Here is a 26,982-nt window from a genome sequence, read left to right as displayed (position 1 = left end):
CACCTCCAAATGAAAATTAGAGATTGAACAACATCTGCATTTTTAACTTTTTTCGGTTTTGTTTCCTTTTCTGTGTACAAGAATACATTAAACCAGGGCCTCTCAAACTCCCAAAATCTCACACGTGCAGACAGCAGCGCAAAGTTCCTGTGCACAGTGCATTGGTCCCGCTCGGCTCAGACCAACGCTTCGTCTCTGGGCTACTCGGCTCGGATTTAGAGCGCTACGGAGCAAGTGAGAAAGAGGGAGACAGGGGGAGCGAGCAAGACAGGCGTGGGGAAAGAGAGAGGCAGCGCTATTGCTCCAAATCGAGGAGTGGGGGTCTGTACTCTGGTCAACCAAGCAAAGTCATCTTTTGCACAGTGTAATGCACTGGTGCATGCACCCTGAGAGGCCCTGTATTAATTAAAGCTTAGATATTAGGTTACATATTTTTTATTAATTACATATTTAACTACATATTTTGTCAATTTTAACTACACATTTATGTACATATTTCTTATTTTTATATTACATATAATCTGGCTTCTAATCATTATGTGTGAGTGAGTGGAGCAGACGTGTTTAGTGACCAGTTGAATGCAACACAAAAAGGTGCTGACGATAAAACAGCGCAAGTTCATTGTCGAGTGTTGTGCGAAACACAATTCGTGGAAAACATGTACGGAACTGTTTGGGCAACAGTTTAAGACTGAAATTGTTTTGGCAAAATCTCCATCAAGGTCTGCAATGCAACAGTGGCAAAATGATGTGAAACGGGCTCTGTAGCGAATAAAAACGTAACTATCTGAAAAGATTTTGAACATGAGGAAACATTACTAAAGTGAAGGAAAGCCTGGAATGAAGTCCGACAAAATCTCAATGCCGTTTATCTGTTGCAGTGGGAATTAAGATATTGCCGTGTTGAAACATTATCAGAAAGGACCTGCATCTGTATCCTTACAAATTTACTGTTGTAAATGCGTTAAAGCGTACAGATGAACCTTTGCGTGTTGAGTTCTGCCGGTGGTTTCTGAGTGAAGTGAGGTCAGGACTTTTGGATCCTTAGTTTTTCATTTCTTCATATGAGTCCATTTCCAGCATCTTCTGTGATGTCCATTAATAAGGGTAAATCCCACGTCACTCCTATTGTAAATATTTTATGGGCTAGTTTTATTTTCCCTACTCAATATATAGCTGGTGAGTTCAGTTTCATTTAGTTTCTATAGGCGTAACCATGCCGTTTCTTTGAGACGATTACGTCTGCTTCACACTGTGGGCACTGCGCTTGCTATCGCCGCTTCTCTGCGCTCCTATGCCTAGGTACTCCACTATGAAGTCTTAAATTGTACTCCCTGTATCTTCAAAGCAATTCAAAATTATATACAGTTTCCCAAGCGCTTAGGTGAGCCGAAGAAAGTGTTTTTCAGAGTCAAGTGCATTGCCTTAACAACAGTATTTTGTGAATGAGGACTCAACTTCGTTAACAGGATAAAAAAGAAGCATGGACTCTCGTTGGATTCGCTACACTAGTTGATGTCACATAGTTGGCAGTAAATGGACCACCCTTTGAAGACTTCAACCCTGATGTATCCATAGACAAGTGGTATTTCTCGTCAGGACAGCGCCATCTCAGCGGCCAAAAGACAGAACAATACAAACCCAGTCGGGCAAGATGCAAGAGATAAGTCTGCAAAGTAGTTTTTCACTTCTGATGAATGAGAAATTCCAACAGCTTTTGATGGCTGTCATTATTAGTTGATGTTTTCTTTTTCTTTTTTCAGTATGAATACCAGACTTGTGTATGGCAATGTTTTATTGTTATTCCTTTCTCCTACTATTTAAGCAGCTTCCTGTCTTTGCAAAAGATGGTGCACCATCACACTGTCAACTCAGTAGCTCAGGTAGTAGAATACTGGCCTCCTGAACTTTAGTTAGCATGATCCTGGCTAATGAGGATCATGAAATTTTGGCACCTCGGCGTCTCCGAAAACCATCAATGTAGTTATTAGGATGCAAAACTAATAACATTATTTATTACTAGCAATTGTACCCATTCTTTGCACAGGAATTGGCAGTGGATTAAATGTTTATGTGAAGTAACATGGCTCTATTCACATCTTTAATGCGACATGTTAAAATGATATTTTCCTACAAAAGCACGTGGCTGTAACGTGAAATATGATGAAGCGGAACAAAGTCGAGAGAGAATGAGGACGATTTCCAAATTTATTGTACGGTACATTTCTTGGTCCGAAGTTGTGCAAGATTCTCCATGGTCCTAAGGTTGCATATTGTATCTCTGACCACTGACGTGGCACCCTGATATTGACTATACCTCATTTAATATCTGCCATATCGGAAAATTAATTTTTCCCGTTTTACCCACCTTGAAGTGACATACACAACATGTCCCACGGGACTTAGACTAAAAATCCAATTTGTCATAATCATCTGTGTTATTATTCATCATACGATAAATACATACACGGCATAAAGAAGGGAAATGACATATTCTTAAATATTTTTTATTTAGAGTCTTTTGATAGACCTAATGTTAAAGAAAATATTTGGGAATAATCTTCCTATAGCCTAAATACCAACTCCATGTGATTACCATGACATCATATGCACCTGATAACACAATCCTGAGTGAGTAGATTCCAAATACAAAGTTTGGTTAAAATATGTCCAGCAGTTTTCCACTTTTAGGAATATACAAGCAGACAGACACCAAAAGGGAAAGTTCTACATCATGTTTCCGCGGTGTTCAGTTACATTAGATAGGGTTAATTTGTAAGCTGAGCGAAATATTATGCATCCTCTGATTTTATCCTGTTATGGATCCTTCAAATAACTGTAGGTCAGCGAGGGTGTCCATCACTGGCTGCAGAGCGTGAAGTCCGTATGAAATAGTAATTTTCTCCGTCATTTGAAGAGTAAGCAAAATTAAGCACATGACAAAAGTTATTCACAATGAAGGGGCGTTTCACATATAGTCCACAGATTTTACATATAATCATTAGTGTAATAGAAAATTGAAAAACACTCTTCTCATCTTCCTATAAACCCCCAGTCTGCTCAATGATTTTTAAATGATATGCATATCAAAACTTGTTCCTGGATTAGTAGACTCTAAATATGAAGTTTGGTTGAGATCTAGCTAGCTGTTTTCCCGTGATGATGGAACAAACAAACAGACTGATACAGTCTTGAGTTGTCATAAAATGGATAAATATATCAAAATAAGGCAAAACAAATGAAATTACAGACAGCGGACCCCCTACAATTATATTTATAAGATTACTATCACACTATCACAGAGTCATTTGGTCATGAAAGTTCAATGGATAGGATGTATAAATCCTGTTAGGTACCCTATGTGCTTGCTTGACTTAAAATCCTACTTATAAGGGATCACAAACAGAAGCCACTACGGCAGACGTTTAGTTATCGTGGTGCATGTAACAGCTTGCCAAATTCAAGAAGGAACTGTTCCCTAATGTTGGGTATTTGGAAAAAATTTAGAGGTAAATAAACAAAAATTACAACCATCCTTTATGTGTGTATGTCCAGCTCTGTGGTTAGCATGCTGGCCTTTGGCCCAAGGGTTCATGAGTTTGACTCCTGGCTGAGTCAGGGATTTTAACCTTCACTGGTTAAGCCCTCAGCGATGAGGTAGATTTGAGTGTCACTTTACCTAGCGATCGGAGGTGATTCAGGTGTGACCACTAAGCAAATGCAGTGATCTTTTTAAAAATTCAGACTATTTTCGAACGATTACAGTAGACACTCAAAAGAATGTAGTTTACATTCACTGACTTTATATTTACCTTATAACCTCTTAATGGAGAAGAGACCTTCCATATTTTATACAGAATGAAAGTAGCATTCTTGTATTTGCCAAGGTGGTTTTACAATGCAATGAAAACTAGGGTAATCGTTGCCTCAAGAACTTTTTGCAGAAGAACTGGAAACAATAGTACAACCGTTCCTTTAGCACAAACCCAGGTTAATGGGATGATCAGTTCACGAGAAAGAGGGCAAGTATTTTAGCTTGTTTCATCATCCATTACCTGGTCTTGCACACCATGCGCTCTCATTCTGACCACTGTCACTTTGCTCAGTTCAGTCTGGTGTAGTGCTATTATCGTCCGATTTATTAAAACTTAATTAGTTCCCTTTCATTCAAAATCCACTGTGCCATGCTTCTGTGCCACGCAATATCGTATTTCAAAATGACAGCGAGTCACGTAATAATGAGTCCTAAGAGGTTTCAGCACATTAAAAGAATTATAGGAATCCCTAGCAGATGATGTCAACATGCATTTCTGTGAAAAGATGGCAATTTATACTATCAGCCTATATAAGGAAAAGCTGTATAATGATACATCTGCTAGAATGCAGCAGAAATTTAAATCAATATGCTCTCAACTGGAAAGACATCAGAATATTTCAAACTCTTCAGAAAAAAAAAACCCCACTTATTTGGGCTGATTTATACATACAAGGAAGGCAGAGATCATCTCGCTCAAAGATATACCACTTCCATCTCGACAACTTTAAAACATTACAAGCTAGAACAAAATTAATTTAGGCCTACAGGGGTTTTATAACATGCATGGAGGTCAGCAGCATTTGAAGAACGCATGGAGGTCGGCATGAAGGGGTTAATTCCGATGGCTTGGGGGTTGGGCATGTGTGCATTCTTCAGCATTAGAATTCATCATAGGTAGGGCTTCATGCTCAGAGAGACATGCAGATCGTCTTTTATAAAGTGTCATCGTTATTATTATTCATCGTTAGAGCCACTAAGGACCACGATATCTCAACTGTTTGTCTTCTTGTGGGCCCACCAGGTTTTCATCCTTTCGGAGTGTGCTGTCTTCCATGCATTAGAATGGATGTGCTTCAGTCGAGTTGCGACTTCTTCTTGATGAACCTGTCTAACTTTGTATTTGAGTGATGCTCGGAGTTGAATGTTTGTTTCTGTGATTCCATCCTTTAAGAGATCTTTATCGATCTTCACCACGAAAGGAGGAATAGTTTTGAGACTTCTTAAGTAGGATAAGAAACGTTTCCAGATTCTTTCGGCTGGCAATCTGAGGAGGTGAGCATAAAAAGTTAACCTTCTTTCCCGGATTACGCTTCATAACTTTTCGGTGTGGGTGTATACAGTATTTCTAAGTTTCTCCGAAGCCTGTATATACCATATTATTATAATAATTTTATAAAATTGTCCATAGAGTTTTTACCATATACAGATTTTGTACGTTGAAGTGTGCGTACATTTCCCTTTGCCTCTCCGTCTTTGAAGACAAAATTACATCTTCATGGGTTGAGACTGCATCAACATGTTTATAGCACTCTTACCTCGGTAAGATGGTCCTTCCTACTATTCTTAACCTCATAATATTTTCTCTATGCTGTCTCTAGTAAACATATTTTTCTTACTGGAAGCTAACTTTGTCTTCTCAGAGTCTCTTAGTTCTGAATCAGATCTCCTATACTTGAGATTTACATGCTGTCCCTATGACATGACACTAATGTCAGACGGACGTCATGCCGGCTGAGTCCAGTCTCCTCTTCATGTCTTCCAGCTGCCGCATGTCGTCTCCCGACGCCTCCACTTTATGGACCACCAGGTTGTGGTAGAAGTGCACCGCGAAGGCCACGAACACGATGAGCACAGGGATGACGATTATGGTGGCAGCCCAGGCTGCCGTGAAGCTGTAGTCCCAGAACTTGACCCAACACAGTATCGCCACCTCGACGAGGAACAGGAACAATCCCAGCACCGTGGAGAATGCCCAGGCTAGCTCGATGAAACCACGCATGCGCTCGTGAGGAGATTCCCCGACCAGCTCGTGGATCTGTCAACATGAAAGTACCAAAGCGTTAAATCAGTAGAATCAGGAAATACTGAAAGGGTTTTAAGTAGGACTGTGAACTGAACTGGAATTGACTGCCAATTCTATTTTTAACTTCTTAACATACAAATTATTTAGAAAATTGTGCTCCTTTTATCTGATTTTTTCATTGATGAAATATAAAATTTGTTGAAGTATGGTGTCAGGGTAAGAACAAAAGTAAGTTTTGCAAACAATGAAATACAGGGTGCGGCAGAAATACCTGACGAATTTCAAACGTAAATAACTTGGAGGCCACTGTGTAGAATATTTGGAGCCACCGGCAGTGCCAGTGCATTGGCACGATACCATAGGGCTGCACAAGCCATGCGTCTTGGTGGGTGTGCTATTTACCAACTGAAGAGCCCAACTTAGCACACTGGGGCAAAACGCTGGCAACCAGGAATGAGTTAGCTGCAAAATTTATAATGTCCAATAACGGACCATTTATATTGGTATATTAATTTACTCATTCGGGACAAATATTTCAGGTTCCCTATGGGAATCAACATCTATATTATCTGATGGCCAAGCAGGCATCAATTTTTGATAATGAGACATAGTCTCTCAAAATGCATTGGCAGATATGAAAAGCTAGTAAATTCTCGTTTGCACATATGCAATGCTGTGCATTTAAGGATTAAAATAATTAATCCCAAGTATACTCATGGTATAAGAAAAATTTTCAATACAATATATCAAGTAAATGATATTACTGGTACTAACTAAAACATATGTATACCAGACAAAGATAATGTTGCAGGAATAATTATAACATTAAAATACATATACTAATAAAAATTAAGGTTATGATCTTCTTTTCATAATATGATGTCTTTAAGAAATAAATATCTAATGTCTGATGTAGAACAAGCACTGACTCGCTGTAGGAAGCAGGCAATACCTACTCCTGTCAAAAATTGGACACTCAAATAAAAGATGAGGAACAGTTTGTGGCATTTCATAGGTACAGCTGCATGGCTGCCCATATGACAGTTTGTAGTGGGGGTCTAGACTTCGGGTATGTAGTATTTTTACTATTTTGGAAGATGAATGGCGATTTGTATTCTGCGGTAGAATGACACCCACGGTATCCCCTGCCTGTTGGTGTGGGCGGTACTACCACTTCTATGTAATACCGACTTTTAAATCATTTTCTTGAAAGAAAAACGCCTGACTACATTAGATTTTTTTTCCTTTCCCTCGTCCCCCCCTTCCCCCTGGGCATGGGTGCCCTTGTACAGCTGTAGGGCTTCTGAATATTGATTCTAAACCTCTCAAAGTACGATCCAAACTTTCCGTGTCCTGTCAGAAACTGAGTTATAATATGTTCATGTTACAATAACCTGTTTTGTAGTCTGTCTTGAATGTTTGGAAAGAACAAGCCCCTTGTTAGCCAGCCGTTTGTGATGGTGATCCATTGGTTGTTTCATATATCTTGTGTATACTCTCTCATTTCCTTCTACTCCGTCATGACCTTGGACCCATTTCATGCAGGTACGTTAACTGTAGCCTAATATGTTTGATCTTTTATTAACAGCTACCAGATGAAATTTATATTTTTCTTGGATTGCTTTCAAAGCTGCCTAAGAATCACTCAATATTTGCACAGCACAACTGTGTTTTTTAATCCACATAACTGCCTGTTGTATAGCGCACAGTTCTGCTTGAAAGACTGAACATGAGGGGATAGTCTAAATTCTGTTATTCTGTTATTCAAGTATTGTGATGGTGATATCAAAAAAAAAAATTATTCTGGTACCTGCAGCTTGCTGATGGCATCTATGTTTGGTAGCAAGTACGTGCTGATCATGAGGGCGAAGATGTGAACTGCGACGAGCACTGTGGTGCACACTGAGAACATGACAAATAGCCACTCGGGGACATTTGTGGGCTCGTTAATTTGTAGCTCCACCATGGCGACCTGCAAATAGAACATCTTTACGTTAGAGACAGGAACGATGACAAACAGGGGCTCATCCATTTAGAGTACCATCATGGCTACCTGGAAGCAGACATATCTTTGATCTGTTGACAGAGGATGGTTGTGAACTACCATAAAATGGGGTTATTTAGGACAGTTTTTGCAGTGTTTCTTTCACTGTGAAGGAACAGTTGCTTGAATTACTCTTATTCCAAACCTTATTGTTGGATTTATCAGTAAGGAACATTTTAATGTGCAGTTTCAAACAATATGCTAAAAAATGTACATTTTATTTTAATAAATTGTGTGTCCAGAAAACCCTGCATTTCACGTAACTTTGGACACACAGTAGAGCCGCGTTTATCCAAAATAAAGTGGGCGGAGCTGCTCTGGTTGACGCGTGTTTTTGGATGACAAATGATAAATATTTTTGGAAGTTAAATGTCGAAATAAAAATGCATAAACTCTGTTAAGCAAAGGTGCATACTGTATATTAACATTAAAACATTTACATAATATCACTCATTGTATAAAATCAGGATTTTCTTCTGAATTTTCTTGGTGCAGCGCTGTCGTGCAGCTATATTACGCCACCATTTAATCAACAATACATAAGCTGGTGTAGATTCATTGCTTTGTTCAACAAAGTACAAAGCAATCTAAATGAAATAATTTCTTTTACAATGGGGTACGAAAAGCATTGGAACTACAGTATAACGGCCAGTGGAACGACCTTGGGTGAAAGAAAAATATGAATGGAAAACGGTCGCTGGACTTCCCTGGTTTCCTAACAGAACCTGCAGTATAGTCCGAGCAGTAAACAAGCTGAAACTCCCGCAACTGAAGCAACGTTAACCACAGTCTACATACCCTTCATGATGGATAATACCGTAATAATAATAATAATAATAATAATAATAATAATAATAATAATAATAATAATAATAATAATAATAATATGATGCACAGATGCAGACCTAAACACAAAAGATCTCTAAGAGTTGATCCAGAATGTCTTCGACAGAACGCCACGACCTTTCTACAAGACATACGAGAGCAGGACCCCAAGGACTGGCCAGGCCTTCGTAAAACACTTCAGACATCAGCCATGAAATTAGGGCAGCCTCCAAGGAAACGCAAACATAGGTGGTGGAACACGACCTGTGATAAAGCCATTGATGAACGGATGAAAGCATGGAATCAGTGGAATGGACATCAAACAACTAAGAGATGGGAGACCTTCCTAAAAGTTCAGAAAATCTCCTCAAAAATAATCCGCAGGGAGAAACGAGCCTATGACAAAAATAGACTCATGGAAATCGAACAAGATTTCCTTAGAAACAACTCCAGGAATTTCTACAAGACCTTCCGTGAGAATTTATCTAGCTATCAACCACCATCTTTATGTTTCCGTCGAGCAAATGGAACATTAGAAACGAACACCAAAGAGAACTGCACTATTCTAGCTGACTACTTCCGAGACCTCCTCAATTGTGATCCTCCAAAGGAAAGACTGAACTTTGAAAAGCCCATGCCCAACCCCGATTCACAGCCACCGACAATACAGGAAACAGCAGAGATTATACGATCGCTTAAAAATAATAAAGCTCCTGGAGAGGACGGCATCACTGCGGAGATGTGTAAACTTGGAGATGATCTTGTAAGCAAAATTCATGCAATCCTAGTAGAAATATGGGAAACGGAAATGATTCCACAGGATTGGAAGTGTGCATTAATACACCCATTGCACAAGAAAGGTGACAAGGCAGATCCAAACAACTATAGAGGCATATCTCTACTGCCAGTCGCATACAAAATCCTTTCCAAAGCTCTCTTGAACCGGTTAGAAAAACAGACAGATCATCTGATTGGCGAGTACCAAGCGGGTTTCAGGAAAGGTCGATCATGTGCAGAACAAATATGGAACTTGAAGACGATATTAAGGATTCGCCGAAGTGCCAGCACGATCGTCACCTTTGTGGATTTTAAGAAGGCGTATGACTCTGTGGACAGACAGACAGTATTTGATACCCTAGAAGAACTCAGAGTGGACAAGAAGACCAGAGCACTTATCCAGCAGACCCTCACAAGTACGACCTCTAAAGTGAAATTCCTTGGAGAAATCTCTGAGCCTTTTGAAATATGTACGGGCGTTCGTCAAGGTGACAGCATCTCCCCTATTCTGTTTAACTTAGTTCTAGACAAAGTTATTAGAGAGTGGGAAAAGGATATCAAGGGTGTGAACATCGGAAATTTGGGAAGCAAGGTCAATGTGAAATGTTTAGCATTTGCTGATGATCTCGCAATCATTACTAAGACCAAGGATGAAACAAAGTATGCCATACAGAGACTACACAATATAGCATCAAAGGCAGGCCTCCAGATATCCTACGAGAAAACCAAGTACATGGAAAATCTACGTCAAAATAGCAAAAGAACTCCGCTAGAGATGGAAAACGGCACAATTTCACAGGTGCCCTCCTTCAAATACCTTGGAGAAATTATACTACCATCAGGATTAGACAGTAGTGCCAATGTAGAAAGAAACACCAAACTACATAAGGCATACAGACTGACGTGGAATTACTACAACAAAAGAGTCATATCGCGTAATGCAAAATTACGACACTACAAGACAGTTGTATTGCCCGAAGCTTTATATGCCTCAGAAACCATATGCTTAGGTGGTCACTCTAAAATTACAGAAATTGAAAAGCAGGAGCGGAAAATTCTCAGGAAAATTTATGGTCCTACGAGAGAAAATGGAATATGGATTAAGAGGAAAACAGCGGATCTCTACTCCTTCACCGACAGGTTTACTGATGCTGTACGGAAAAGGCGCCTTAATTTCTATGGCCATATCTACAGAATGAACAGCGACAGACTAACTAAAAGATTATTCAAAGTAATCAACTCAAAGAAGGTCAAAATAAAATGGCTAGAAGAAACTAAGGCGGACCTCCAAGAAATAAATATTACAGACGACATCATGGAAAATCGTGGAGCTTTTAGAACCAAAGTAGCTAATCATAAATTTAGGGAGAAACCAAAAAAGACAACTGGTAGGAAGTGGTCGACAGAACGCAAGATGCAACACAGTGCATTCATGAAGAGATTTTGGGAGGATAAGAAGGCACAAACCATCAAACCAACTATCAAGTTCAAACGCGCTCTATGAATGGGCATAACGAAGGAAGAATAATAATAATAATAATAATAATGTAGTAATAGTAATAATTCATGCTTGTTCAAGAAAAAGTGTATCATGGAACGAACTAGATGGTATTGTTTTATGCTACATGCGCATTCTGTTATAAGTCATGATATAAAAATATGGTTTGCCTAGTAGCTCTCAGCACCTACAGCAAGAGAATTACTAATATTGACAACTAAGGATGAGAGGGTAAAAGCAAAATATTAAAAATATTAAAAATATCACAATATTAAAATACAGTTTTGCCAGAGCATTTCGGTTAAGCCGGGTTTTGGTTAAGCGGAATTCTACTGTACAAATTTTCATATACAAGTCCAAAGTTTTATGGTATATGGGGTTATTTCAGAAACCAAAACTTGTTAAAAGTAAACTCCAAATATTTAGTTTTCAAAATTCTTATTAATGCACTTATTAATGCATTGTGTGTGCTAATGTGGACTAGTTTAATTTTAATAAGTGTTTAGAGATCACTATCTTTTTTGTTTAGGAAGGATTAAGCCAAACGCTTCACTATGCTCAACTAAACAATTTATCACACAATGAAGGACAGGTAAATCATCTGCTATGACAACAGTGTCATCTGCATACCTGATGTTAATAACTTTCCCATTTATTTTGATCCTGCATAATTCTGTTTGCATTTCCTTAAAGCTTAAGAAAAAGAATTTAATTTAAGATTTACACTGCCGTATTCTTGTATTATGCACCCATATTGACTTATGTAGCTGAGACTTGGGACAACGACAAGTAGGGAGTAGTGTAGAATTCAAGCCAGCGAAATGAAATACCTAAGAAGTATGATAGGAAAGACAAGGAAAGAGAAAGATGTGAGAAAGGAGGTTGGAATGGAAAACCTAAATGAGAGAATTTATAGGAATAAACTAAGATGGTTTGGGCGTGTAAAGAGGATGGAGGAGGAAAGAAAACCAAAACAATGTTTGAGGGAAAGAGAGAGGGAGAGAGACCCAGTACAAAGTAGATCGAATCAATAAAGAGGAGAGAAAGAAGAAAAAGAAGAAGAAGAAGAAGAAGCCTGGACTGGAACAGAATGATGGAAGATGACTGGTGGAAGCAGAGAGGAAGGTGGAGAATTGGCACAAATGCCACGACCTGGCAAGAGCTGGATAAGGGAGAAGGAGGAGGAATGGATGAATGACCCTTGAAAAAGAAAGAGCAATTGGCACGTGTTTAAATTTCAGATTAATTTTCACAGGCTGCCTGTAAACAAACCTTACCCAATACAATCACAACACCTTCACTAGAACCTGCTCAATCCCATATTCTGGACAACATTTCATCTCCACACCTTGGAGTACTTACCATAGCAAATCCAGAGAGTAGCTCTGATGTAGTTGCTGTAGCCTTCAGCTTGGCGCGACTCATGTGTAATCGTCGCCACGACAATCCTTCCGACGTCACAGGTCCGTCATCGTACATACTCAGCTCCTCTGCGCTCTGTGAACAGAACAATGAATATTATACAGCGCCTTTGCTTCCCCAAAATCATGATGCTCAACTTCTGCCAGGTTGGTATGACTGGACGTACTTCTACTCTGTTAAGTGGAAACTACTTGTTTGTTTCACCATTTGCAATACCATAGAAAAAAAATACATTAGTATCTGCATTTGGCGATTGAAACCCATTGCAAACAAAATTTTGGTCATATGGTTAGGATCGCGTAGCTGTGAGCTTGCAGTCGGAAGAGAGAGTGGCTTCAAACCCTACTTTTGATAGCCCTGCAGATCGTTTTTCGTGGTTTCCCATTTTCTCACAAGGGAAATGGTGAGGCTGTACCTTAATTAAGGCCACGGTTATTTCCTTTCCACTCCTAGCCCACCATCGCCATAAGAACTATCTGTATCGGTTCGACATAAAAACAAAATTGTAAAAAAAAAAAAAAGTATTTTCCATCTAGATAACAGGATATCCCATTACATTCTGCAGTATCAACTCAGAAGCTGACAGCTAAAGGACTGCGCTCATCCAAAATACCTGGGTGTTGTACTGATACACTGAGAACATCTCTGCAGAATAGTAGCGAAGGTTAGAACATGCAACAACATCCTTCACAAACTCGAGGAACAAGTTGGTGAACAAATACTACTGTCATCCGATCCACAGCTCTTGCCCTGGTATACCCAGTTGTAGAAATTTGCAGTCCTGTATGGATCAAGAGTGCACACTCAGGAGAAGTTGATGTCCAGCTGAATGATAATATGAGGGCAGTGTCTGGCACTCTCAGCTCTAAGCCACTTAAATGGCTGCCAGTATTAATAAACATCGATCCCTCTCACCTTCGAAGGCTAACAGCACTGCAGAAGGAATGTTTAAAGTGCACTGAAGATGAACTCTTACGGATTCATCGGGACTGCAATCCACAGAAGCAAGGAAGACTAAAATCTCAATATTCCTCATGGCAACTAGGTTAGAGCTGGTTGAATTCTAAACCCTGACCAGCTAAGGTTGATCTCCGACCCTTGTAAGAAACCTGCCGGGTTCATTGATCCGCACTTCGTTAAACAGAATCCAGATCAGAGTTGGAAGATGCAACTTCGCTTAAAGAAGCTCAAGGAGGGCAAGGATTTGAAGATGACGAGTGTGTGGAAGACTTTGTACACAACTGGCTGGTGACACGACCCTGTCCTTTTTACGATGAGGGCATCATAAAGCTGCCCATACGCTAGGACAAATGCATTTCCAAAGCAGGAAACTATGTGGAAAAATAAATTGTAATTGCCTTGTGTTTTTCATAAATTAATTTAAATAAAAACTAGAATCCTGTTTATATTTGTTGCTGCTGTCAAAAATGTACCAACTTCAGCTAACTCCTTCTGAGAGGAGGAGGCCGCGGTAAAGTAGAGGAGGAGAAGACGCCCTTTTGAGCTTTAGCCCTTTAGCCTATTAGCCCTTTATCTCTAGGAGGTGAAAGAGTCCTTTCATCCTTTTGGCCTTCTGATAAGACATGACCCCTGGGTTCCATTCCCTATCATGTGTGTAGCACGATTATTTTTCGGTTTAGCATTTTGCAATTATCTTGCACAGTAGCCCTCTCCTGCACAAGCTACATGCTTGTAACTTATGCCCAACAGATTGAAATAATATGTTTCCAAAGCAATATTTCATGTTACATGATTATGCGATAACTTATTCGACTGCTAGGGGCTTAAATGTAAGCAGTGTATTTCTTATAGCACTAGCGTTCTGTTTAATTTCACTTTCTGTGTTTGCGGTAAAAGAACAGGGTTTGCATCTATGTTTTTTCTATTGTAACTAAATCAGAGTTCGAAATCTACACAGACTTTTTTTCTGTTGCATGTGTTTGAATCCCGCAAAATTTATCTCCTTAGGACAAATGTATCCCCTGCAAAGTAGTAAAGTCATTTTATCTGCAGTGATTAAGAAGAAGTATGTCGGATGGAGACATTTGCAATTCTGTGTGTGCGCGCCGATTGCATAAGAGTGCGGTTGTATCAACAGATAAATTAATCTTATAATGTTTTGTGTTACAAGTTTTTCTGTTCTAAACACTGATAGCCAACATGTTTCGTCTTGTTCTACAATCAATTCTAGTGTTTGCTAATTGTAAACTGTCTTGATGAAGCACAGTAGCGATAAACGTTTTCTGTTTAATGGTCAACATGTTTTGTCTTGTCAGGTAAAGACATACAGCATGTCAATTCTATATTTGTTTACAATTGCATTCTGTAACTAGATTGGACGTGTTTTGTCTTGTCCGATACAGCAGTTGCTTATCCTACAATATTTTTTGCATGATGAAAAAAGTATTGCTGAGGAGGAAGAGGAGAAGGCCATAACAGCCTATGTATAGCCGCCATCTTGTGCAGTAGCCTCTAAGCTAGCTTTCTCCATAAGAGCCTGTGTATAGCCGCCATCTTACGCAATCGCCCCCTATGTCGTCTCATAAGAGCCCATGTATAGCTGCCATCTTGTGCAACCGCCCCATGGCCGGCAGCTCTAACATCATCTTAATTTAAAAACTAAGTTAATAGTATGTTGAGAAGGGCAGCTTGCTTTATAACTATGATCGTAGGAAGGGCAGCTTGCTTGCTTGCTTGCTTGCTTGCGGGGTGGCCAAGTCCCGCGCTATAACGTTTACTTCCGTCAGGATAGCAGTAAGCCATGTGTATGTAGTTAAAGATGGTGGCTGACAGCTGTCAAAAAGCACGTGGAATTTTTTTCAAATTGCCCACTACTACATGCCTAAGGTTGCAGGCATGTGGATTTAGCCCCGTTAAGATGCCAGCACTGAAGTTTGCGATCGTCTGTTGTTTATAGATGGCAGCTGTCAGCTTGAAAACTGTCAAAAAAAGCACGTAGAAATTGCCCTCCACCACATGCATAAGGATGAGGTTTAGTGCCGTAAAGATAGCAGCACGATGCTCTGTTGATTAAAGATGGCTGCTGTCAAAAAGCATGTGGCTTTGTTTACAAACAAGAGCTCGAGCCCGCCACCACATTTCAAAGGTATTAGCTAAATATGGCAGCACGATGCTCTGTTGATTAAAGATGGCCGCTGTCAAAAAAGCACGTGGCTTTGAAGAGCATGTGGAATTTTTTAAATTGCCCGCGACCACATGCCAAAGGTGGCATCCATGAGGTTTAGTGCCGTTAAGATGGCAGCACGGAGGTTAGAGATGCAAGATGGCGGATGACAGCTGTCAAAAAAGCACGTGGAATTTCTCAAATTGCCCGCCACCACGTGCCAAAGGTCTATGTATAGGACAAATCTTGCGCAAGCCGCAGCCGCCATATGTGCAGTAGTCTCTAAGCTAGCTTTCTCCATATAAGCCTGTGTATAGACGCCATACTGCGCAAGCGTCCCTAGGGAGTCTCATAAGAGGCTTTGTATAGCAGCTATATTGCGCAAGCGCCCTTAAGCCGTCTCATAAGAGCAGCAGCCATTTTGCGCAAGCGTCCATAGGGAGTCTTATAAGAGCCTATATATAGCAGCCATCTTGCGCAAGCACTCCTAGGCCGTCTCATAAGAGCCTATGTATAGCAGCCAACTTGTGCAATTAGATAGCCTCCATCTTGCGCAAGCGCCCTTAAGCCGTCTCATATAGAGCCGTGCATAGCCCCCATCTTGTAGAATTAGATAGTCACCATCTTGCGCAAGCATCCCTAGGTGGTCTCCTAAGAGCCTATACATAGCAGCCATCTTGTGCAATTGGATAGCCATCATCTTGCGCAAGTATCTCTAGGTGGTCTCATAAGAGCCTATGTATAGCAGCCATCTTGTGCAATTAGATAGCCGCCATCTTGCGCAAGTGCCCTTAAGACGTCTCATAAGGAGCCGTGTATAGCCGCCAACTTGTGCAATTGGCGTCGGGAAGGGCATCCGATCGTAAAACAGGTTAGGCTCCTCCATGCAGTTAGGTGTGCTCTCTAATGCTAATCTCCATTGCCCTACTACTCAAAATAACGTCTCGAGAATAGCCATTGCCATACTACTCTAGATGGCGTCGGGAAGGACATCCGGCCGTAAAACTGAGGGTAGGTCCCTCCATGAGGTTAGGCTTGCTGTCTTGCGCGTAAAAGGTAAGGTTAAGCCCCTCCAAGATAGCGGATGTGAGGTTAAGCTAGCTCTATTAGGCGTCAGGAAGGGCATCCTGTCGTAAAACTAGGGTTAGGGCCCTCCATGAGGTTAGGCTTGCTCTCTTACGCGTCAAAAGTAAGGTTATGCCCCTCCAAGATGGCGGATGTGAGGTTAAGCATGCAGTCTTAGCCAGTGCAGTCAATGAGGTGGAGGCCTCCCGAGAGCGTGTGGTGGCGGCGGCTGCAGAACCATCCACTTATAGTACTGGTGTCGCCTAAGCATAGCAGAAGCGGGGAGCCAGTCCTACCAACTGTTGATGATCAGGAACAAAAATCCCGTTTATATTTGATTGACCTTCGTAGGAGGTATTTTCACTATTTTAAAACTACACTACTCTAACGTTAATCGCACACTATACATTATTACTATGTTATGTTACACTATCACTTTCAGTCGTATACTTCACTAATTTAGCAATTGCACTGCAGGGGCGTAGCCAAGGAGGGGGCGGGGGGAATGTTACTGGGGGTTAGAAACCCCCATGGGAGTTTTACAAATATAAAGCAAAGAGAAACTGGCAGTACACAATCAACTATTTCCTAGGAAACCTCGAAAGTCGGATTTTAGATTGTAAGCAGAGCATACAGTACCATTCGCTATGAAATTGTTAACCTTGATCGTATCGTTTTTTGTTTATATATTGGCGTTAGGCCTCGGAAGACCACGCGGCCAGCATTTACAGAGTGAGCATGCATTTATGATACATACATTTCGTGGTTGAAAAGTTAAAGTCATATATTATAAATTAATATTACAGTCTGATAAGTATTGGCAAATTACAACGCATAATTGTGGAGTAAGGTTTGATAACAGAATAGCAACTGAAGTTGGCAGTGGGGTATTTAACTTCACCAAAGAGGAGTACAGATGGTTCTGTCATTGGAAGTACTTCTTACAGGACAGTATGATGTGCTTCGAGTCGGCTATTTCTCCAGGGTCTTCTGGGCAGTGAGGGTTGTCGAAGACTTTGATCCTGTGAAGATGACTTGGATAGCATCGATGCCCCAAACGTATTCTGATTAAAGATGAAAGGTGCCTGCGAGTTAGTTTCAATTTATTGAACCATATTTGCGTTGGTATGGTGGGCTGAATTTTAACATAGTGCTTTCCTCTTGTAAATTGTAACATTTTCCAGTACTCAGACAGTGCCCTGTAGACCTGTTGTTTCATTATGGGCAGGAAATCAGAATATGGTAACTGTTTGTAAAGGCGGAGTTCACCAGTTGTGGCTTCTTAGGGTACGTCCAAGATGCGCGCTGGTTGTCTGAGTCAGACAGTCGGCGCTGACTGTCTGACTCCGAGCAGCAGGTGGGATGTGGCCATTATGAAAGCTGATTGTCAGCGCAGACAGAGCTGCCACAAAAGAAAATATATGAGATACAACTGATCAGTGTAGCATGGAACTAACAAGAGAACAGGCTGCAGCTCTATTGCTGCTAAGTGACAATGTTACAACCAAGTTAAAACGAATGAGAAGTGATATACATACAATTAATGAATTAAGATATATTTACGGGGAGTACAAATACCTTTCTCCACAGTTACTTGCCGACGAAAACAGATTTTTAGAATATTTCAGAATGAGTTCGGATACGTTTGATTTTATTTTGTTAAAAATTGAACACAGGCGATGTTCCTATTGGAATGATCTTTAATTTGCTTATCGCATATCGGAGAATTAAGTTGAACTTTTGAAATCAAATCCTCGATATCCATCGTTAACAATGTCAAACACACTCAACACGAAAATCAATAGCCTGCGGGGCAGGTTGTCTGAAACCAGAATGAACTAATCATTCCGGTAAACATCTGAGTCAGACTACCGGTGCGCAGGCTTCTGCGCGCAGGTGCATTATGGCCAGTCCCGCTTAGCAACAAAGGATTGAACCATATTTGCGTTGGTATGGTGGGCTGAATTTTAACATAGTGCTTTCCTCTTGTAAATTGTAACATTGTACCTTAGGGTACGTCCAAGATGCACGCTGGTTTTCTGAGTCAGACAGTCGGCGCCGAGTCGACATAAGTATGTCCTGTGTTTTTTAAGCGGGACTGGCCATAATGCACCTGCGCGCAGGAAGCCTGCGCACCGGTAGTCTGACTCAGATATTTACCGGAATGATTCGTTCATTCTGGTTTCAGACAACCTGCCGCGCAGGCTGTTGATTTTCGTGTTGAGTGTGGTAATTCGCCCAGTTCTTCGTAAGCCTGTGTTCAAATTTTAACAAAATAAAACAAAACGTATCCGAACTCATTCTGAAATATTCAAAAATCTGTTTTCGTCGGCAAGTAACTGTGGAAAAAGGTGTTTGTACTCCCCGTAAATAGATCTTAATTCATTAATTGGATGTATATCACTTCTCATTCGTTTTAACTTGGTTGTAACATTGTCACTTAGCAGCAATAGAGCTGCAGCCTGTTCTCTTGTTAGTTCCATGCTACACTGATCAGTTGTATTTCATATCTTTTCTTTTGTGGCAGCTCTGTCTGCGCTGACAACCAGCTTTCATAATGGCCACATCCCACCTGCCACTCGGAGTCAGACAGTCAGCGCCGACTGTCTAACTCAGACAACCAGCGCGCATCTTGGACGTACCCTTACGCTAGAATAGCCGGTCTACTATCTCGTTCATCATTTATACCAGCGTGGCCTTTAATCCATAGGAGATGCACTTCCTGAGCTGCTTCTTTGCTGTATAGATTAAGTTCAAAATGTCTAATATATAATGATGTATAGACAGGTCCCAACGAGAAGTTTGTAACTTTTGAAGGGCACATTGTGAGTCAGAAAGTATTAGAATTCTGCGGAAGTGACTTGTTCTTGTTCTGTATTTTAATGTAGGCCCTAAGATTTTGTAGTGTACTGCAATCTGATTTTTTAAAAAAGAATTTGTTTTATGTCGCACCGACACAGATAGGTCTTATGACGACGACGGGATAGGAGAGGGAAGGAAGCGGCCGTGGCCTTAGTTTAGGTACAGCCCCAACATTTCCCTGGTGTGAAAATGGGAAACCACGGAAAACCATCTTCAGGGTTGCGACAATGGGGTTCAAACCCACTATGTCCCGCATTCAAGCTCACAGCTGCGCGCCCGTAATCGCATGGCCAACTCGCCCGGTTGCAATCTGAATATCAACTTATTGGCTGTACGTCCCACTAACTATTTTTACGGTTTTCGGAGACGCCGAGGTGCCGAAATTTTGTCCCACAGGAGTTCTTTACGTGCCAATAAATCTACCGACACGAGGCTGACGTATTTGAGCACCTCCAAATACCAGGATCGTTCCTACCAAGTCGGGGTTAGAAGGCTAATGCCTCAACCCTCTGAGCCACTCAGCTAGGTTGAATATCAATATAACTCACTTATATCAGTGGTAGGGTGTCGGCCTCCGGATCTCAAGTTAGCGGGTTCAAACCCGGCAAAGGTAGCCGGATTTTTGAAGGGAGGTAAAAAGTCCATTCGACATTTCATGTCGTAGGATGCCGGCATGTAAAAGATCTCTGGTGACACATTTGTTGTTTACCCGACAAAATTCATTAAATCTCAGCCATAGACGCCCAAGAGAGTTTCGGTTTACTCGGTCCGCCATCTAGTGGGCCTAGAGTAAAACGGAACGTCGAAATTGACGAGCAGACAGCCAGAATGCGTTAAATTAAAATGTCTGCACACGGTAGCTGAGGCCATACGATTAGTAGTAGTAGTAGTAGTAGTAGTAGGTTATGCAGATCAAAGGTATCCACGAAATGTCACTATAATATTTATCCCAAATGGAAGATTATAATTCATTTCACGCAAATAAAGTGTGAAATCTGCGGTAAATTAAGAAATATTTTTCTTGCAGGGAATAATATGGATACATATTTTACTACCTTAAACTATTTTTTCTGCTACGTCGCAGCGCTTCCGTATGTGTCTTGTTTGACGAACACTTTCGTGTGTGGTGTCTTTGCTCAATGAAGTTGTTTGAATTAATTAGGTGTCGTTTTCTTCATGTTGCTCAGTCGTTTTGTGCTCTAACTCATTCATTAAGTGATGTATTTATTGGTCCAGGGATCATACTATTTTGCTGTTTGAACTGCCCGCCCTAGTCGTATGGACAAAGATAATGAGAATTCACAGACATAACACTCCCATTCGTCGGTGCTAGCCCTGGACCTCGAGAAAGAAACAAAAGACGGCACGAGCAGCGGAATACAACATAAAGGAGTCCTGTCTACGGCCCGTAAGTACGTATAGATATTTCTCTAGTAACAGCGGTATTTCTTAATTTACCGCGGTTTCCCACTTTATTGGTGTAAAAGCAATTATTATGTTCCATTTGGGGCAAATATTACAGCGACATTTCGTGGATACCTTTGATCTACATAACCGTGTCCTTATAATCACAACTTGTGCATGCGCACACCACACATGCACACGCATTTTCATTGTGTTCTATCACCATTTCGTAACCCTGCCTATGCTACTGAATGAAATCAACATAAAAATCCAATGAATGTCATAGTCATTGGGAAAAATTGATGCAAAAATTAACGGAGAATGTTGCTATTGGGCTGCTTGGATCTCGTTAAAGCCAACATGCAAGATCGGTGTACTTCAGCAACAGACAGCGATGCGGGGCATACACCGCTGTTTAGACAAAATGGTTCATGCTTTTTTATTTTTAGGAGCTTTATTTCATTTTCCCTCTTTTCAACCACCTCCTTCACACAGGAAAATGTACAGTCTCTGAAATATTCGTTTGAGTGCATGACATCATATACAGGTAAGTCTCTCCCCGGCACAAACTAGTTCGCTCGTGTGGCATGTGCCTCAAAAACAACACTTGCTCGAATAAACGGAGTGTGATGGTTTAACACAAGCGCAGATGTGCTGAGAGAGATAAGTACCTCAACCACCTTGTCTGAACATGTCATTTTTTGGATTTTGTAATTATTTCTTTTCACTTAAATGAACATGTCAATTATTTATTTATTTATTTATTTATTTATTTATTTATTTATTTATTTATTTATTTATTTATTTATTCGAAAGGAAGACCTCTCGGATATTGTGGTTAGGCAGTCCAACCCCGTCCAGTTTGACTGAAGGATATTATTACATCTACTAATGAACACGCCTATTGTATACATACACAATGAGACAAGAACATAATATTCATGTATTTTTTATTTGCTGCACATTCTACATTACATTCACACTTCTGGACATATATTCATGTTTTTATATGCTACACATTGTACACTACCTGCATGGTGTACTTCAGGGGGCCCCAACCACCCACCCTCCCCGGCAGGGGGCCCCAACCACGCCCCCAACTCAGCGTGGCGATCAACCACAAGAAGAGATTCACCAACTAATCGAGACATGCGACGCGCAGTTCTGGCATGAGGCAATGAATTACCTCTCGAAGGAAGAAAGAATTCATGTAGTACAATATTGTACGCCATGATAAGCCCCCCTCAGTCGAGAGAACATTCCTGGCTCGTGTCAGAACTCGGATCGCTCCTCGGGCCAAAGCTCACCTTAAAGGAAAGCTCTGCACCTGAGTTCTCGGCTTGTCGATGAATCTCATTATCGCCTCCGCTGGGGACATTACTGCATGCGCATCTTATATCTAGTGGGTGCGGACCGCACAGGGAACCAGTCTCCACCTGACGGCATCATATCTAGTGGGTGCGGACCGCACTGGGAACCAGTCTCCACCTGACGGCATCATTCATAGTTATATCTGTATTTCTGGTACATCTTATCGAGTAGCATAACAGTGTTGGTAGATCAAGGGTGAGGATAATCCCCAAGTTCACAAACTCTTAGTTTCGATCATAGATGAGAAGTTTCAATTGTAGATAAATGCTGAACTCGCTACGCTATACACGGCAACATGACAAACTCCGTGGTTTATTTTAGTTCTCACTCGCGGGACAGAAAACCAGAGTGCGACCGACGTCTGATTATTTAAACCTGTGTCAATTATGTAGTGGAACGGAAGACCTCTTCCATAATTATATTGTGATTAGGCAGTCAAAGCCTGTCCAGTTTTTATTGAAGGATATTATTACCTCTACTAATGATCACGACATTGTTGAATTGTTCCTAAGATACAGCTGAAATCTCGATCGCAATACTATTTGAAAAATATACTCCATTTCAAACATTTTCAATGATTAATTAATTTAAGATTCTGCATTGAATGCATAGCAGTGTTAACATGAAGGCTAAAAGCCTGAAAGTGAAACAGTTTGAATTTGATGGTTCATGTGACAAAGAGTGATGGAATATAAAATGTTAGTGGGAATGGGTGGCTGCCAGTTTTGTTTTGAAGTGACTGTGACTGACTGAAGAATATTGTTGGCATTGTAGACGTATAATGATATGCCACTTCCACCTAACCTTTATGATGATGATTATTGTTTAACGGGACCTAAAATCTAGGACATCGGCCCCTGCCTATTCTTTATTTCATCCCGTTTGTTTCCAGTATCCGCAGGCGCTCATTTCCGAAAGCGACATATTCTTATGTATTAATTATGCGACGCCATTTGAAACGATCACCAGTCAAACACTCGAGATCAACACAACGCTTCAGCACATATTTGAACCGAAGTTTCTGTCCGCCAACCTTGTTTCTCCCGTCCTGTAATCTACCATACAAGGTATTTTTAGGTAGCTGAAATCATTTCATTTGATGCGTAGGACTGATATGAAACATTTCCGGTGGATACTATCTAACATTTAAGAAAACAGCAGTCCGCAAGTTTTTACCAGTGTGTAAGAGACATTGTATTGAGCAACGAAGTGCAAGAAGGTTTTATACTCGTCCTATTATAAACCTATACTGAACTATGCTTCAGCAGCCTGGACGTTTACTAAACGGAGCCAAAGTAAGATACAAACAGCTGAAATGAGGTTCTTGAGGAGCACACAGGGAAAGACAAGACAAGATAAATACTGAGGAAATAAGGAGAAGCGCGGGAGTGTGTAAATTTCAAGAAGAGATTGATGTAAGCAAAGCTAAAATGGTTTGGACACATGATGAGAATACCAGGAGATAGAATACCAAAGAGAACATTCATGATACAGAGATTGCAAAGAGGTCTCAGGGGACGGCCTAAAATGAGATGGAGGAGCTCTCTTGTGGACTGTATAGCAAATAGAGGAGTCGATAGCAATAAAGTACTAAAAGAGGAATGGTGGAAAGATCGAGTAAGGTGGAGGGCTTTGATACACTACAATACCCAGAGAGAATCTGGAAAAGGGGAATGGATGATGAAGAAGAAGACTATCTAACATCTTGATATGCCGTTGACAGGTGCACCAAGTACCAGAAGCATACAGAACAGCGTTGAACAGTCAGTTTTGTGTGTAACTGCTGGTCATGGGACGAGAAAACGCGCCGGGTAAGCTTCTCGAAAAAGCTTCTCGCTGGGCTGATTCGGCAGTTAATTTCAACCTCCAACTGTTATAATTTCAACCTCCAACTGTTAAAATGCTACCCAGCTACTTTAAGTTCTCCAGTGGCGTAGTCAAATGGGGGGGGGGTACTGGGGGTTAGAACCACCCCCATAGAAATTTTACGAAAATAAAATAAACAGAAATTAACAATAAAACAGTGAACTAAAACAGGGTCTCTCCGGGTGCATGCGCCAGTGCACTGCGCGGTGCAAGGTGCAGGAGACGAATTCACTAGGTTGACCAGAGTGCAAACCGCCACTCCTCTTTCACTACATCTGTCTCACCCGTTCGGCCTGTCTCCACCTTCCTCACCTTCCCCACTAATTCTTCCTTCACTATGATATGTAACGTGCGGTGAGCGGAGGCACTATACTTTATGGGACAATGTTATCTCTTCCTTCAGTTTGGTTTGAACAGACAATATTTATCTTCTCTAGCTCTTCTTTTCCTTTTTCTATGCAATTATACCAATAAGGTCTGGAATAAGGGATCAGCTGACAGCAATTCTGAGAGCATTCTTTAAATTACAATCATAAATACTCGTTCGCAATCTAGTTTTCGTAGATGTCAAAACAGAAATGAAGCTTTCCTTCGACAAATTCTCGTAGAATTCGAGCAAAGCCTTTGTATTGAAAAACAGATCTTTTTGATGATCACATAATTATTGTCCCACAGATTAAGCATTTGGCTTTATCGTCACGAGTGAGAAAAAAATATGGAAGTTCCCTGTCCGATTGAAATGGATTTTCGGAAGTCATTGCTTTCTTCGAAACAGGTTGCTCTACTGTTATGTTGTTGTCTTGCGCTTATCCATTTTGCTGATAAACAAGCCGTCTACCAGCGCACTACACCATCCGAGTCAAGCCGAGTTGAGCTGAGTCGGACCGATGTACAGTGCATGGAACCTCTGCGCTTAGGTTTGCACGCGTGAGAGTTTGGGCAGTTGAGAGGCCCTGGACTAAAGAGACACTCAGAGAAAATTGTAGAACGAACAGATCTGTTGAATATATTTTCTGAGAAGCCTCGAAAGTTGGATTTTAGGTTGTAAACTGAATATACCATTCCCTGTAATCTTGGTGACCTTGATCGTGTTGTTCTTGATCTGTATTTTAATGTACGATATTTTCGTGTACTGCAATCTGAATATCAACATAATTCACTTGTATCAGTGTCCTTCTTCTTTTCTTCTTTCCTCCATGGGGCCTCTAAATATTAGTTCCTATTCAGCGTCGACCTCTAAGATCTTTTGCTATCATGTTTTTCCTTCATTTCCATCTAGATATACCTGCTCCCTTCACAAAGCTGCAGGTTGTTCTTATTGGGTCTTCTTGGATTTTTTCACTCTCTTCACCTGGTAGTCCTAGAGTGGAGACTCTGATTCTACCCAGCGCCTCACATTCGAAAAGTATGTGTTCAGCTGATTCCTCTGCTTCATTGCATTTCCTACATATGTTGTCTCTTATTGCTCCAATTCTATGTGTTTTTTTTTTTTTCAGACGGCAGTGTCCTGTCAGCAGTCCTACTAACCATCTTATATTTTCTCCGCTGAGTCTCAACAGTTTTTTAGTAGCCTATGTTTCTTGTTTGGTCCTTTTATCAGTTCCTTTGTAAGCCTGCATCCTGGAGTATTTTTCCAGTTTTCCATTTATTTCTTTTGTACTCATTTTCCTATGTAGTGTCGAGCTTGTTCATAGGAAATCCCGCATACAGGTTCTGGGCCTACAAAATGTGTTTCTGCCCCTTTCCTGGCCAGTTTATCTGCCTTTTCATTTCCTTCTATACCTGCATGCCCTGGTACCCATATTTTATTTATATTTATTTTATTATTGTCTTGTCTTGTCCTCCACAGTATTTTTCCTCCACATGGTAAGTCATGTGTGTACCAAGTTTGGTTGAAAGCCATGCTGGAACCCGGAGTGTTACTATTCATCTCAAATAAGAGTTATAGAAAATTATCCCTCTAAAAAAATAATCTTACGACGGCGGTATACAAACTGATAACAAAACCAAGTCGAATATAATAAAATGATATTTTATATTTATATTTATTTTATTTATACCTTTGTTGCAATTCTTGTATTTTTATAGTGTAGAAATAATCATTGTTGTACTCTGGATTGTCATTGTCTCTGTGTATGTGTTTTCCATTCATTCTTCTTCCTTGTCTTTATTATCTTCAGCATTATTATTGTGTATTTATCTTTACTTACATGTATGCATTATAAGTACTGTTGACTGTTGTGTTAAGAAGGTACTGTATTGGGCTTACTCCCTGGGTACTTTCAAAAAGTCAAATAAATAAATAAATAAATAAATAAATAAATAAATAAATAAATTATTTTGACAATGTTGTACTTTGAGAGCTTCAGGAGAAGTGAGTGGCAATACCAGATAATTCTGGATATTACCGGGACTGCTTCTAGTGCCTTAATGGCCGCTTGGCTTATGAACATAAATAACTAATTTCTCACAACGTAAATTTAAAATGATGTGGATTTCTGCCGTCTTTCATTCATTAGTTTCTGCCTCCATTTCAAACTCGCGTATCGCCGCTGTGATCGAGAGTGACTGCGAGAACTTCGCCCTTGACCTTCACGGCCTCTGACGTAAGCACAACGTCACTGTGGTTGAATAGCATATGCTCATCATCTTTCTGCCAGCCCGCGGGACGGAATACCCAGCGTGAGCACCTCTGCTCTAACCGACCCCAAATAACACGGATTCGACACTAATATTGATCGTTTTCAGTTATTTCTATATTTCAACCCCTCCCCTTGGGGTTCTAGGGGTGTCTTGTCCTCCACAGTATTTTTCCTCCACATGGTAAGTCATGTGTGTACCAAGTTTGGTTGAAAGCCATGCTGGAACCCGGAGTGTTACTATT

The 26,982-nt window shown here is 40.7% G+C and overlaps 1 protein-coding gene across 1 annotated transcript; it reads right to left on the bottom strand.

Annotated features, from left to right (window-relative positions):
- Positions 1 to 4,464: 4,464 nt before the first annotated feature.
- Positions 4,465 to 12,477, bottom strand: LOC137496894 (calcium release-activated calcium channel protein 1-like). The gene is made up of 3 exons (XM_068230469.1): positions 12,347 to 12,477; positions 7,651 to 7,812; positions 4,465 to 5,852 (listed from the first exon to the last, which is right to left on the bottom strand). The coding sequence occupies exons 1-3, from the start codon at positions 12,461 to 12,463 to the stop codon at positions 5,529 to 5,531; spliced, it is 603 nt and encodes a 200-aa protein (XP_068086570.1). The 5' UTR covers positions 12,464 to 12,477; the 3' UTR covers positions 4,465 to 5,528.
- Between the last annotated feature and the right edge of the window lie 14,505 nt (positions 12,478 to 26,982).

The sequence above is a fragment of the Anabrus simplex genome, chromosome X (assembly GCF_040414725.1).
Source record: "Anabrus simplex isolate iqAnaSimp1 chromosome X, ASM4041472v1, whole genome shotgun sequence".
NCBI classification, from domain to species: domain Eukaryota; kingdom Metazoa; phylum Arthropoda; class Insecta; order Orthoptera; family Tettigoniidae; genus Anabrus; species Anabrus simplex.
This window is presented reverse-complemented; position numbering and strand designations above follow the sequence as displayed.